The sequence below is a fragment of the Oryx dammah genome, unplaced genomic scaffold (assembly GCF_014754425.2).
Source record: "Oryx dammah isolate SB20612 unplaced genomic scaffold, SCBI_Odam_1.1 HiC_scaffold_27, whole genome shotgun sequence".
Classification (NCBI taxonomy): domain Eukaryota; kingdom Metazoa; phylum Chordata; class Mammalia; order Artiodactyla; family Bovidae; genus Oryx; species Oryx dammah.
Genome location: NW_024070211.1, coordinates 19936022 through 19948666, shown reverse-complemented (window position 1 = coordinate 19948666; position 12645 = coordinate 19936022). Strand labels below are relative to the sequence as shown.

Below are 12645 nucleotides of genomic sequence, written 5' to 3'. Positions count from 1 at the left end.
AAATGTGTTATTTTATGTGAGTAAGTAATGGGATTGTATTGTTATTTTAAAATGAATTCATAATTAAGTATTAACAATGTCTTAGTATTAATTTCTAATATAGTAAGTAGCAATAGATACCAGTCGTACAACAAGAGCTCTTTGGGGTCATAAGTGCTTTTTAAGAGCATAATGGGTCCCAAGATCAAAAAGTTTGAGAACCACTGTTCTACCCTTTCCATTCCCTGTGGTCAACGTTTTTCTAAATTCACCATAAGAATCTGAACTTGGGCCTGTCCTGGGAGCTCTCTCACCTGAGGAGTGAAGGAAAGCAGAGCTTTCTAGCTGAGAGTAGGCTCTGTGGCCTAGTAGGTTTGCTCTGCTGAGAGTCACAGGACCCATTGGAGCTCTGAGAAGATCTACAGTCAAAACATCGGTTAGCTTTATTTAACAGGATTACTTTTCAAACATAACTGAATCTTTTTTTGTGTTGTTGTAAGTTTTAACATCCTGTGGAACTAGTGTTCTACCAGACACATTTTGGGAAACCCAGTGTTGAGTATAGGATCTTCCCTGGTGTCTCAGACCATAAAGAATCTGCCTGCAATGCAGGAGACATAGGGTGGATCCTGGAGTCAGGAAGATCCCCTGGAGAAGGAAATGGCAACCCACTCCAGTATTCTTGCCTGGAGAATCCCATGGACAGAGGAGCCTGGCGGGCCACGGTCCTCAGCGTCACAAAGAGTCAGACAGGACTGAGCGACTAACACTTTCACTTTCTTATTTCAACATTGAGTATAGCCCTTCTCTAGCCAAGGATCTAATGTGGGTCTTGAGCTGACACTGCTGAAGTCAGCCATCAGAGGAGGAGGTCTTTTGGGGGACAGAGGAGTTTCCTAGGGCTTGTGAACTCTCATCTCATGGTTGTCTTGTTACCTGCTCTGTGATTAAGACTGGACCTACATATGTGACTCATGCAAGAAGTTTTAATTACAAGACAGAAATGTGAGGGTTAGGAGGTCCTGTAGATGGATCTGGGCTTCCCCACAGAGAGGGTGATTTTTATAATTTTCTGAGCGAGTTCACCGTTTGCAATCAGAGCTTCTATCCCAGGTTAGAGAAACAGACATATCCACTAGTTTATGTATGTGTGGATCTATGGCTTTCAGACCGATGATGGCAACAGCCATGTTGAAAGTTACCTTCTTTATTTAAGGTTCTGTACTCTCTTTCTCCTACTGAAAAGACCCCTAGGAGTTTTCTCTGGAGAGGTGACGGGAAATACATGGTTCCCCTGGGAAAATATTAGTGACTTAGGAAAACACTAGTGAGTAGGAAGGTATTCCCAGTTCACCTTTACTAACACTGGCTGTATTTGCAAACAGGGACAGGTCCTTTGCTAAATGCTCCCATTGGGTGAAACAAAGGTAAATTTAACTAAACTGAAGAGATGTGACTTAATGAGACAGACGGTGTCTAGAAGGAAAATGAGCAGGAGGAGCAAGAAGTTTTCCTAGAGAAAAGGAAACAAACAATTCCAAGGAAGTGGTCACGTGTCTGCCTTCTCCTGTCCCAGGGCTGATATATAAGGGTCCCCTCCGGCAGAAGGTGACATCTGCCCTCCCTGCCCTCCTGAGTCTCCCTCCTCACCTCTCCTGAGTCCTCTCTACTGACACCATGGGCTGCTGTGGTTGTGGAAGTTGTGGTGGCTGCAGCGGTGGCTGCGGCGGTGGCTGCGGCGGTGGTTGTGGCAGCTGCAACAGCTGCAACAGCTGCAGGTGCTACCGGGTGGGCTGCTGCAGCAGCTGCTGCCCCTGCTGCTGCGGCTGCTGTGGGGGCTGCTGCAGCATCCCCGTGGTCTGCTGCCACCGCCGCACCTGCAGCTGCCACTCGTGTGGCTGCGGCAGTGGGAAGGGCTGTTGCCAGCAGAAGAGCTGCTGCCAGAAGCAGTGCTGCCACTAGGTGACCACCCGGCTCCAGGCAGGAGCTGCGGAGGACACGCCCTCTCCTGCTGGTAAGGCTACTTCACGCTCTTCGGTCCATTTCTTTCCCCTAAAGTCTCCATCACCAGCTTTTCTTCTTCTCCTTCCTGTGCTCCATGCCTTGTCCTTCTGAGATCTTCCTTTGCTCACAAACCACACATCATGGCAGGAAACAAATATATTGCAAAGAACTGATGACAAGAGAGCTGGGCGAAGCCCAAGTTTACAGAGAACCCTCATTTACAAATAAACCCTAGGATATTTGATTGTGTTGTTTAATCTTTCAACCCATTCAGGCCCAAATTTGGGTCATTTTGGCGTTTCCTGCCTGTGTGGGTTCTTTTCCACTGCTGTGTGTGTACACTTGCTGTTCTACACTCTCTAATGAAACGACTCAATGCCCAAGGAGGACTGTTCACTAGTCACACGTATCACCAGTTCCTGCGCTGGTGTGGCGTCTCCTGCCCCCGCTTGCAGAGCCGTTTATCAGCCGTATGTGTGTTTATCAGCCGTATGTGTGTTTATCAGCCCAGCCCCCTCTGATGCTGCCCCGTAATGACTCTTCTCCTGGGGTCTCTCGGTGCTCAGACTCGCCCAAGGCTTTTCCAGGGTGGGAACTGGTGGTGGTAGTGGTGGTGGTAGGTCTTGGTTTCTTTTGTAAAATCTAGGAGATGAAAGATGGGCCCCAAAGGAAGGCAGAACTCACACAGCCCCCTACACTGCGGAGCCTGGTGGTTTCTGAAGAGCCTGGGAGTTCCTGGCCGGGGTGGCCAGCTTGAGTGCCGAGGACGGTTCTGCAAGGCTCTTGCTCTAGCTGATGTCCTTGGCCTTGCCTCCCACAGCAGTGTATTCTTTCTCTGCTTCTGTCGATTTTGTGCAGTAAACTCACTGGGCCAGCAAATCTGGAAAACTCAGCAGTGGCCACAGGACTGGAAAAGGTCAGTTTTCATTCCAGTCCCAAAGAAAGGCAATGCCAAAGAATGCTCAAACTACTGCACAATTGCACTCATCTCACACAATAGCAAAGTAATGCTCAAAATTCTCCAAGCCAGGCTTCAACAATTCGTGAACAGTGAACTTCCAGATGTTCAAGCTGGTTTTAGAAAAGGCAGAGGAAACAGATCAAATTGCCAACATCCATTGGATCATCAAAAAAGCAAGAGAAAAACATCTATTTCTGCTTTATTAACTATGTCAAAGCTTTGACTGTGTGGATTACCACAAACTGGAAAATTCTTAAAGAGATGGGAATATCAGACCACCTGACCTGCCTCTTGAGAAATCTGTATGCAGGTCAGGAAGCAACAGTTAGAATTGTATATGGAACAACAGACTGGTTCCAAATAGGGAAAGTAGTATGTCAAGGCTGTATATTGTCACCCTGTTGATTTAACTTATGAGTGTGTGTACATCATGAGAAATGCCGGGCTGGATGAGGCCCAAGCTGGAGTCAGAATTGCCAGGAGAAATATCAATAACCTTGGATATGCAGATGACACCACCCTTATGACATAAAGCAAAGAAGAACTAAAGAAGAGCCTCCTGATGAAAGTGAAAAAAGAGAGTGACAAAGTTGGCTTAAAGCTCAGTATTCAGAAAACTAACATGATGGCATCTGGTCCCATCGCTTCCTGGTAAATAGATGGGGAAACAATGGAAACAGTGAGAGACTATTTTTGGGGGGTCCAAAATCACTGCAGATGGTGCCTGCAGCCATGAAATTAAATGACACTTGCTCTTTGGAAGAAAAGCTATGACCAACCTAGGCAGCATATTAAAAAGGCAGAGATATTACTTTGCCAACAAAGGTCCGTCTAGTCAAAGCTATGGTTTTTCCAGTAGTCATGTATGGATGTGAGAGCTGGACTGTAAAGAAAATTGAGCACGAAATAATTGATTGTTGGAGAAGACTCTTGAGAGTCCTTTGGACTACAAGGAGATCCAAGCAGTCCAGCCTAAAGGAAATCAGTCCTGAATATTCATTGGAAGGACTGACACTGAAGCTGAAACTGCAATACTTGGCCACCTGATGCAAAGAGCTGACTCATTTGAAAAGACCCTGATGCTGGGAAAGATTGAGGGCAGGAGGAGAAGGGGACGACAGAGGATGAGATGGTTGGACGGCATTACTGACTCAATAGACATGAGTTTGAGTAAGCTCCAGGAATTGTTGATGGACAGGGAGGCCTGACTTGCTTCAGTCCATGGGGTTGCAAAAAGTCGGATATGACTGAGTGAACTTTATACTTCTTCTTGTTAATTTGGAATTGCTTATTACTAGAAGCACATTTCTGTGTATCACCTATGTAGCCTGGCACATAACAGAGGTTCCACAGATATTTGTTGATTTGGTTTGCTTTTGCTCAAGTGTTTATCTTTTTCTTTTAAAAAAAAAAGACTTTGAAGTTTATTATTATTATTATTATTATTATTGGCCACATTGCGAGGCATGTGGGATCTCAGTTTTCTGAACAGGGATCGAAAGAAACTGTGCCCCCTGTATTGGAAGGCAGAGACTTAGCCCCTCAACCTCCAGGGAAGTCCCTAAAGTGTTTATTGTAAGCAGGAAGTTAATTGATAGATGTGCTACACAATTGCCTATATTTAGGTCAGCAGCACCTGGTTATTTTTAACTGGTATGCTTATATATTGCGATCCATGCTTTATGTAGGCATTTGTGCTACTGATTAATGGGTCCCACATTTGAAAGCCCTGTGGTTTTCAATGACCTTTGTCATACAAGTTGGCTGAATGGGGTTTGGGATTGTTGTCTGTCCTCACAGAGTGGGGCCAAGCTGATGGCTCTGTATGTAGGTGAATTGAATGTGTTTTGATTATTGCCCAAGGTTATTTTTTCTGAGTTTGGTTAAAAAAATTCAAGAAAAGCAAAGAATCCATTATATGGCATCTGTTTGGAAGTCTAATTTAGTCTTCAGGTAATTATAGGGACTCCTGCATTCTTTTGCAATGCAAGGTGGTGTTAGGATTAAAAATGATGGTCCAGGATCCATGGGTGACCTTGGTGTACTCTGAGTCCTTATTTCTCTAGCCTCTATCTGCCTTTTCTCAATGTGTAATCCTTCCATCACCTCTTTGACTCTGTGAAGTGTCCCTGACACACCTTTTTGCCACATCCCTCAGCTTCTGCTCTTTCCTCTAGGACAGTGTGCATACCCTGTTTATATGCACAAAATGGAAAGTCTCTTGAATAACCACAGATTTTTATCAGTTCTACTCCCATGATGTCACTGACACCAGTGACTGTCCAGCTTGAACTTCAGCTTCACTGGTCTGGAGGTGCTGATAGGTCTGGTGAGGTTTAGGGAAATGGTGAAGGGAGATTGCCAGGAACCCCTTGAGATGAAGACTGAGGAGTGTTTAAACAAAAACAAAAGCAAGTAGAGTTATTTTATTTTTTTAATTGGAATATAATTGGTTTACAGTGTTGTGTCAGTTCTGTTGTACAACAATGTGAATCAACTATACATCTACACATATCCCCTCCCTCTTCAGCCTCTCCCCCAACTCCACCCCCATCACACCCTCCAGGCATCACAGAGCACCGAGCTGGGCTTCCTGTGCTTTATAGCAGCTTCCACTAGCTAGCTATGTTACACAGGGTAGTGTATATATATCAATCCTAATCTCCCAATTCATCCCACCATCCCCTCCCCCACTGTGTCAGAAAAGCAAATAAAGTTATTTTAAAGGAAAGGAGTCAGACAGTGAAGCTTGAAAGCTATGACAACCAGACAGCGTATTAAAAAGCAGAGACATCACTTTGTCAACAAAGGTCCATCTAGTCAAAGCAATGGTTTTTCCAGTCAATAGTCATGTACAGATGTGAGAGTTGGACCATGAAGAAAGCTGAGTGCTGGAAAATTAGTGTTTTTGAATTGCGATGCTAGAGAAGATTCTTGAGAGTCCCTTGGGCTGCAAGGAGATCAAACCAGTCAACCCTAAAGGAAATCAGTCCTGAATATTCATAAAGGATTGATGCCGAAGCTGAAGCTTTAATACTTTGGCCACCTGATGTGAAGATCCGACTCATTAGAAAAGACCCTGAGGCTGGGAAAGACTGAAGGCAAAAGGAGACGTAAGCAGTGGAGGGTGAGATGGTTGGATGGCATCACTGACTCAATGGACAGGAATTTAAGAAAACTCTGGGAGATAGTAAAGGACAGAGGAGCCTGGTGTGCTGCAGTCCATGGGGTTGCAGAGAGTCGGACACCACTTAGTGACTAAACAACAACAATGAAGCTTGATTTTATGACAATGCCCTAGTTACTGGAGATCTTTTGAGTAGTCCAAGTCATGGAACTATAATAGTTGTATCCCACTATGGGCTCAAACCTGATGATGCAGAGAAAGGGCAGTGAGAACAATTCCCTGTGAGTCACAGGGAGTCAGCATTTTGGGACCACATAACAAAGTGTGGCAAAAAGTGGGGGCAGGACATTCTTTCCATGGTGGCAGAGTGACATCAGGGCAGGGTGACATGCCACAGACGTGGCCAGGAGTGTTGCCATGGCAGCACATACGACCCAGCCTGGTAGCTGGTGACACTGGTGGGCTCCAGTTCAGGACCTTTGTCTGGGACCTGCAGGAGGTCACATCCACTGCGTACTTTCATGGTGTTTCCTGCCAAAAGGCCTCAGAGTTGTATCACTGCTGGCCTGGGAGACTGTGCAGGGTAGAAAATGAAGCAAAAGAAAAAGCCAGTCCACGGGACAGCTGAGTGTGTTATGCTCCCGAGCACATGGACACCTGGATTAACGGTTATTGAAGCAGGAGGACTTTGAAGAGGGTGAGAAGACACACATGGAGTATAAAGGTGGATTCATTTAATTCATCAACCAATTGATCAACACGTTCAACACGTGTTTATCGGCCACTTACTAAGTGACTAATAGCAGGTCTAGTAAAATGCTGTTTGCAACTCTTACTGTGACCCTGTTTTCTCTCCTGTGATGATGCTCCCCTGGGAAACGTTCCATCCCCAATTTACCACTCTTTCCTTCCCTCACTTCCCCAGCTTCTGCCCTCTGGACGCCACACTCTGTCTGGCCAGGACTGTTGCAAACATCTTTTAACTCACTCCCATGTTCAGTTTCATCTTCCCAAGTCCTGGTTTTGCTGTTAGTCACTTTCTTGAAACATGAATCGCATTTTCTGTTATTAAATTGGTTGCCTGGGCCTGTTCCGGGGTCCTAAGCCAGGCTGGGATCCCTTGTCTTAGTTGGAGAGGTTCTTTTTCTGCTCAGATTTGCATAGCTGACAGTGAAACTGAAGCTGAGATGGGAAAATTTATTCAATAGCCAAAGAATGGAAAAGTGGGGACACAGTACACATATTGACTTCTCAACTCCATCTGGGCATAGGCACCATTTAATAAGAAGGTTGAGGTAAAAGGGAGGGAATTGAGTAAAGAGAGGGAGGAATATTCATGACTTATCCAAGAACAGGGGTGTGATTGGGACCCAGAACTGAGGCGACACTACTTTTCAGTTCTTGTGTGGGTTTTTCCCACTGTTGCCAAGGAAACGGCCAACTGTCAGGGCACTAGTAGGTGTGCCATTTAGTTTGTTAATGCATTACAGTGAATGTGCGTGTGTGTGTTCAGTTGCTCAGTTGTGTCCAACTCTTTGTGACCCCATGGACTGTAGCCCACTAGGCTCCTCTGTCCATGGGATTGTCCTGGCAAGAATACTGGCATAGGTTGCCATTTCCTCCTCCAGGGAATTATCCAGACCCAGGGACTGAACCTGCATCTCCTGTGTCTTCTGCATTGGCAGGCAAATTCTTTTCCACTGAACCACCTAGGAAGTCACTGGGAGCGTTTAATGAGTCCCAAGGTTCACTGGAAGTCCAGTCTTCTACCATCTTGAGCTTAGTTCAAGCCAGTTCTTGTTTTTTTCTTTTTGAGCTTCCTGCTTTTATCATTGAGCCTGAAACCCAGATAAGAACAGCTCATTTCCATTCAGGGGAGGGGCAACAGCCTTGGTAACATTCTCACTGACTTCCACCCTTCCAATGAGTCTTCAATGTGGTACCCAAGGATGTCTCCCTTTTGACTGTACCTTTGTCTCCAGATTCTATTCTCACTGTTCTTAGCCTTCTGGGCCTCTCCCAAGTCCTATCCTGCAGGTCCCACCCATAGACCTACAGCAGCTGCTGCCTGACCACCGCTCACACTTTCCCGTCTCCAGTCTTTACCGCAGCTCTGACATAGTAGGCCTTTCACGTGACAGTCCTCCTGGTTGCCCCAGTTCTCCTCTCTCACACACTTAGAACCAACAAACTCCATGCCTCTAAGAACGCCTATTTACAAGGTTATTCTAGTTCTTGTCCCATTGCACTGAGATTTCTTTATCTGGATTTTGTACAAGACAAAGAGCTTGTGGATTCATCTTGTTATGTTTTCATGGGCTTTCCTGGTGGCTCAGTTGGGAAAAAGTCTGCCTGCAATGCAGGAGACCTGAGTTTGATCCCTAGGTTGGGAAGATCCCTCAAAGAAGAAAATGGCAACCCACTCTGGTGTCCTTGCCTGGAGAATCTCATGGACAGAGGAGCCTGGTGGGCTACAGTCCAAGAGTTGGACATGACTTTCAGACTAAACCACCACCACAAGTTCTCATAGTGCCATGCAGAGCCACTTCCTTGGATGAGAAGTAACTCAACAACTATTTATTAAGCTGATTACACTGCCCTCCTCTCAGTTTATACAGTGGGAAAGTATTAAGATGCATTAAAGCAGCAGTTCATGTGCCCTTTTAATAAAAATAAACAATCCTGAATATTAGAGAGCTGGAAAGAACTGTATACTAGCTGAAGGCATGAAAGAAATGCTTGTTTATCCTGTGTTTTCTGGTATAGTTCTTTAAGTAATTTTACAGTTCTGTCTTTACTCTGTTACAGGAAAGAAAAACTACCAAACATTCATAGGAAATTATTACATTTCCTGCCTTCAATCTTTCCTGGCATCAGGGTCTTTTCCAATGAGTGAGTTCTTCACGTCAGGTGGCCAAAGTATTGGAGTTTCAGATTCAGCATCAGTCCTTCAAATGAATATTCAGGACTGATGTCCTTTAGGATGGACCGGTTTGATCTCCTTGCAGTCTGACGGACCCAAGAGTCTTCTCTTAACACCACAATTCAAAAGCATCAGTTCTTTGGCTCTTAGCTTTCTTTACAGTCCAACTCTCACATCCATACATCACTACTGGAAAAACCATAGCTTTGGCTAGGTGGACCTTTGTTGGCAAAGTAATGTCTTTGCTTTTTAATACGCTGTTTAGGTTGGTCATAGCTTTTCTTTCAAGAAGCAAGTGTCTTTTAATTTCATGGCTGCAGTCAACATATGCAGTGATTTTGGAGCCCCCAAAATTAAAGTCTGTCACTGTTTCCATTGTTTCCCCATCTATTTGCCATGAAGTGATGGGACTAGATGTCATGATCTTAGTTTTCTGAATGTTGAGTTTTAAGCCAACTTTTTCACTCTCCTCTTTCACTTTCCTCAAGAGGCTCTTTAGTTCTTCACTTTCTGCCATAAGGGTGGTGTCATCTGCATATCCAAGGTTATTGATATTTCTCCCAATTTCTCCCGACAATCTTGATTTCAGCTTGTGCTTCATCCAGCCTGGCATTTCTCATGATATACTCTGCATATAAGTTAAATAAACAGGGTGATAATATACAGCCTTGACGTACTCCTTTCCCAATTTGGAACCAGTTTGTTCCATGTCCAGTTCTAACTGTTGCTTCTTGATGTGCATAAAGATTTCTCAGGAGGCAGGTCAGTTGGTTTGGTATTCCCATTTCTTTCAGAATTTTTCACAATTTATTATGATCCACACAGTCAAAGACTTTGGTATAGTCAATAAGGCAGAAATAGATGTTTTTCTGGAACTCTCTTGCTTTTTCCATGATCCAGTGGATGTTGGCAATTTGATTTCTGGTTCCTCTGCCTTTTCTCAAACCAGCTTGAACATCTGGAAGTTCACGGTTCACATATTGCTGAAGCCTGGCTTGGAGAATTTTGAGCATTACTTTACTAGTATGTGAGATGAGTGCAATTGTGCAGTAATTTGAACATTCTTTGGCTTTGCCTTTCTCTGGGATTGGAATGAAAACACCTTTTCCAGTCCTGTGGCCACTGCTGAGTTTTCCAAATTTGCTGGCATATTGAGTGCAGCACTTTCACAGCATCATCTTTTAGGATTTGAAATAGCTCAACTGGAATTCCATCACCTCCACTAGCTTTGTTTGTAGTGATGCTTTCTAAGGCCCACTTGACGTCACATTCCAGGATGTCTGGCTCTAGGTGAGAGATCACACCATCTTGGTTATCTGGGTCATGGAGTTCTTTTTTGTATAGTTCTTCTGTGTATTCTTGCCACCTCTTCTTAATATCTTCTGCATCTGTTAGGTCCATACCATTTCTGTCCTTTATTGTGCCCATCTTTGCATGAAATGTTCCCTTGGTATCTCTAATTTTCTTGAAGAGATCTCTATTCTATTGTTTTCCTCTATTTCTTTGCACTGATCACTGAGGAAGGCTTTCTTATCTCTCCTTGCTATTCTTTGGAACTCTGCATTCAAATGGGTCTATCTTTCCTTTTCTCCTTTGCCTTTAGCTTCTCTTCTTTTCTCAGTTATTTGTAAGGCCTCCTCAGAAAACTATTTTGCCTTTTTGCCTTTCTTTTTCTTGGGGATGGTCTTGATCACTTCTTCCTGTAGAATGTCATGAATGTCCGTCCATAGTTCTTCAGGCACTCTATCAGGTCTAATCCCTTGAATCTATTTCTAACTTCCACTGTATAATCATAAGGGATTTGATTTAGGTCATACCTGAATGGTCTAGTGGTTTTCCCTACTTTCTTTAATTTAAGTCTGAATTTGGCAAGAAGGAGTTCATGATCTGAGCCACAGTCAGCTCCCGGTCTTGTTTTTGCTGACTGTATAGAACGTCTCCATTTTTGCTGCCAAGAATATAATATCTGATTTCGATATTGACCATCTGGTGATGTCCATGTGTAAAGTCTTCCCTTGTGTTGTTGGAAGAGGATGTTTGCTATGACCAGTGTGTTCTCTTGGCAAAACTCTGTTAGCCTTTGCCCTGCTTCATTTTGTATTCCAAGGCCAAATTTCCCTGTTACTCCAGGTATCTCTTAACTTCCTACTTTTGCTTTCCAGTCCCCTATAATGAAAAGGGCATCTTTTTTGGGTGTTAGTTCTAGGTCTTATAGGTGTTCATAGAACCGTTCAGTTTCAGCTTCTTCAGCATTACTGGTCAGGGCATAGGCTTAGATTACTGCGATAGTGAATGGTTTGCCTTGGAAATGAACAGAGATCATTCTGTCATTTTTGAGACTGCATCCAAGTACTGCACTTCAGACTTTTTTGTTGACTCTGATGGCTACTCTTTTTCTTCTAAGCGATTCCTGCCCACAGTAGTAGATATAATGGTCATCTGAGTTAAATTCACCCATTCCAGTCCATTTTAGTTCACTGGTTCCTAAAACGTTGATGTTCACTTTCGCCATCTCCTGTTTGACCACTTCCAATTTACCTGGATTCGTGGACCTAACATTCCAGTTTCCTATGCAATATTGCTCTTTATAGCATTGGACTTTACTCCCATCACCAGTTACATCCACAGCTGGGTGTTGTTTTTGCCTTGGCTCTATCTCTTCATTCTTTCTGGAGTTATTTGTCTACCGATCTCTAGTAGCGTATGCATATTGGGCACCTAGTGACCTGGGGAGTTCATCTTCCAGTGTCCTATCTTTTTGCCTTTCATACTATTCATGGCAAGAATACTGAAGTGGTTTGCCATTCCCTTCTCCAGTGGACCACATTTCATCAGAACTGTCCACCATGACCCGTCCATTTTGGGTGGACCTACATGGCATGGCTCATAGTTTTATTGAGTTAGACAGGGCTGTGGTCCCTGTGATCAGTTTGGTTAGTTTTCTGTTATTGTGGTTTTCATTCTGTCTGCCCTCTGATGGATAAGGATGAGAGGCTTATGGAAGCTTCCTGATAGGAGAGACTGAGGGGGAAACTAGGTCTTGATCTTGTAGTCTGGGTCTGGGTCTTGTAGTATCAGAGTTTACTACAAGATAGTGGAGTAGAAAGATGTGCACTCATCTCCTCTTGTGAGAACTCCAAAATTACAACTTGCTGCTGAACAACCATCAACAGGAGAATGTTGGGTCCCACCAAAAAAAGATACCACATATCCAAGGGGAAAGGAGAAGCCCCAGTGAGATGGCAGGAGGGCCGAAATCACGTTTAGAATCAAACCCCATATCTGGCAGAGATGCTCAGATGGCTCAAACAAACCTTGTGTGCACTAGGATCCAGAGACCCCACAGAGACTGAGTTGGAACTGTGTTTGAGTGTCTCCTGCAGAGGTATGGGTCAGCAGTGGTGGGGCAGGGCCATGCTCAGTAAATCTTTAATCCAATTTTTTTGTTGATGGGCGGGGCTGTGTTCCCTCCCGGTTGTTTGACCTGAGGCCAAGCTATGGTGGAGGTAATGAAGGTAATGGGCTGCTGCTGGAGACCTCCAAAAGGTCCCGTGCACACAGTTCCGCATTCAGTGCCGCCAGCCCTGCAGCAGGCCACTGCTGATCCTTGCCTCCTCCAGAGACTCCTGGGCACTCAGGGGCAAGACTGGG

General features: G+C 44.5%; 1 protein-coding gene across 1 annotated transcript; it reads left to right on the top strand.

Moving 5' to 3' along the window:
* The first annotated feature begins 1656 nt into the window (after positions 1-1656).
* LOC120855173 (small cysteine and glycine repeat-containing protein 9-like) lies at positions 1657-1941 on the top strand. The gene has a single exon (XM_040229860.1). It carries the CDS (start codon positions 1657-1659, stop codon positions 1939-1941), a length of 285 nt encoding a protein of 94 aa, XP_040085794.1.
* The last annotated feature ends 10704 nt before the right edge of the window (positions 1942-12645 follow it).

What these genes read in the sequence shown, in the direction of transcription:
- LOC120855173 (XM_040229860.1), top strand. Translation starts at nt 1,657, where the DNA reads ATGGGCTGCTGTGGTTGTGGAAGTTGTGGTGGCTGCAGCGGTGGCTGC.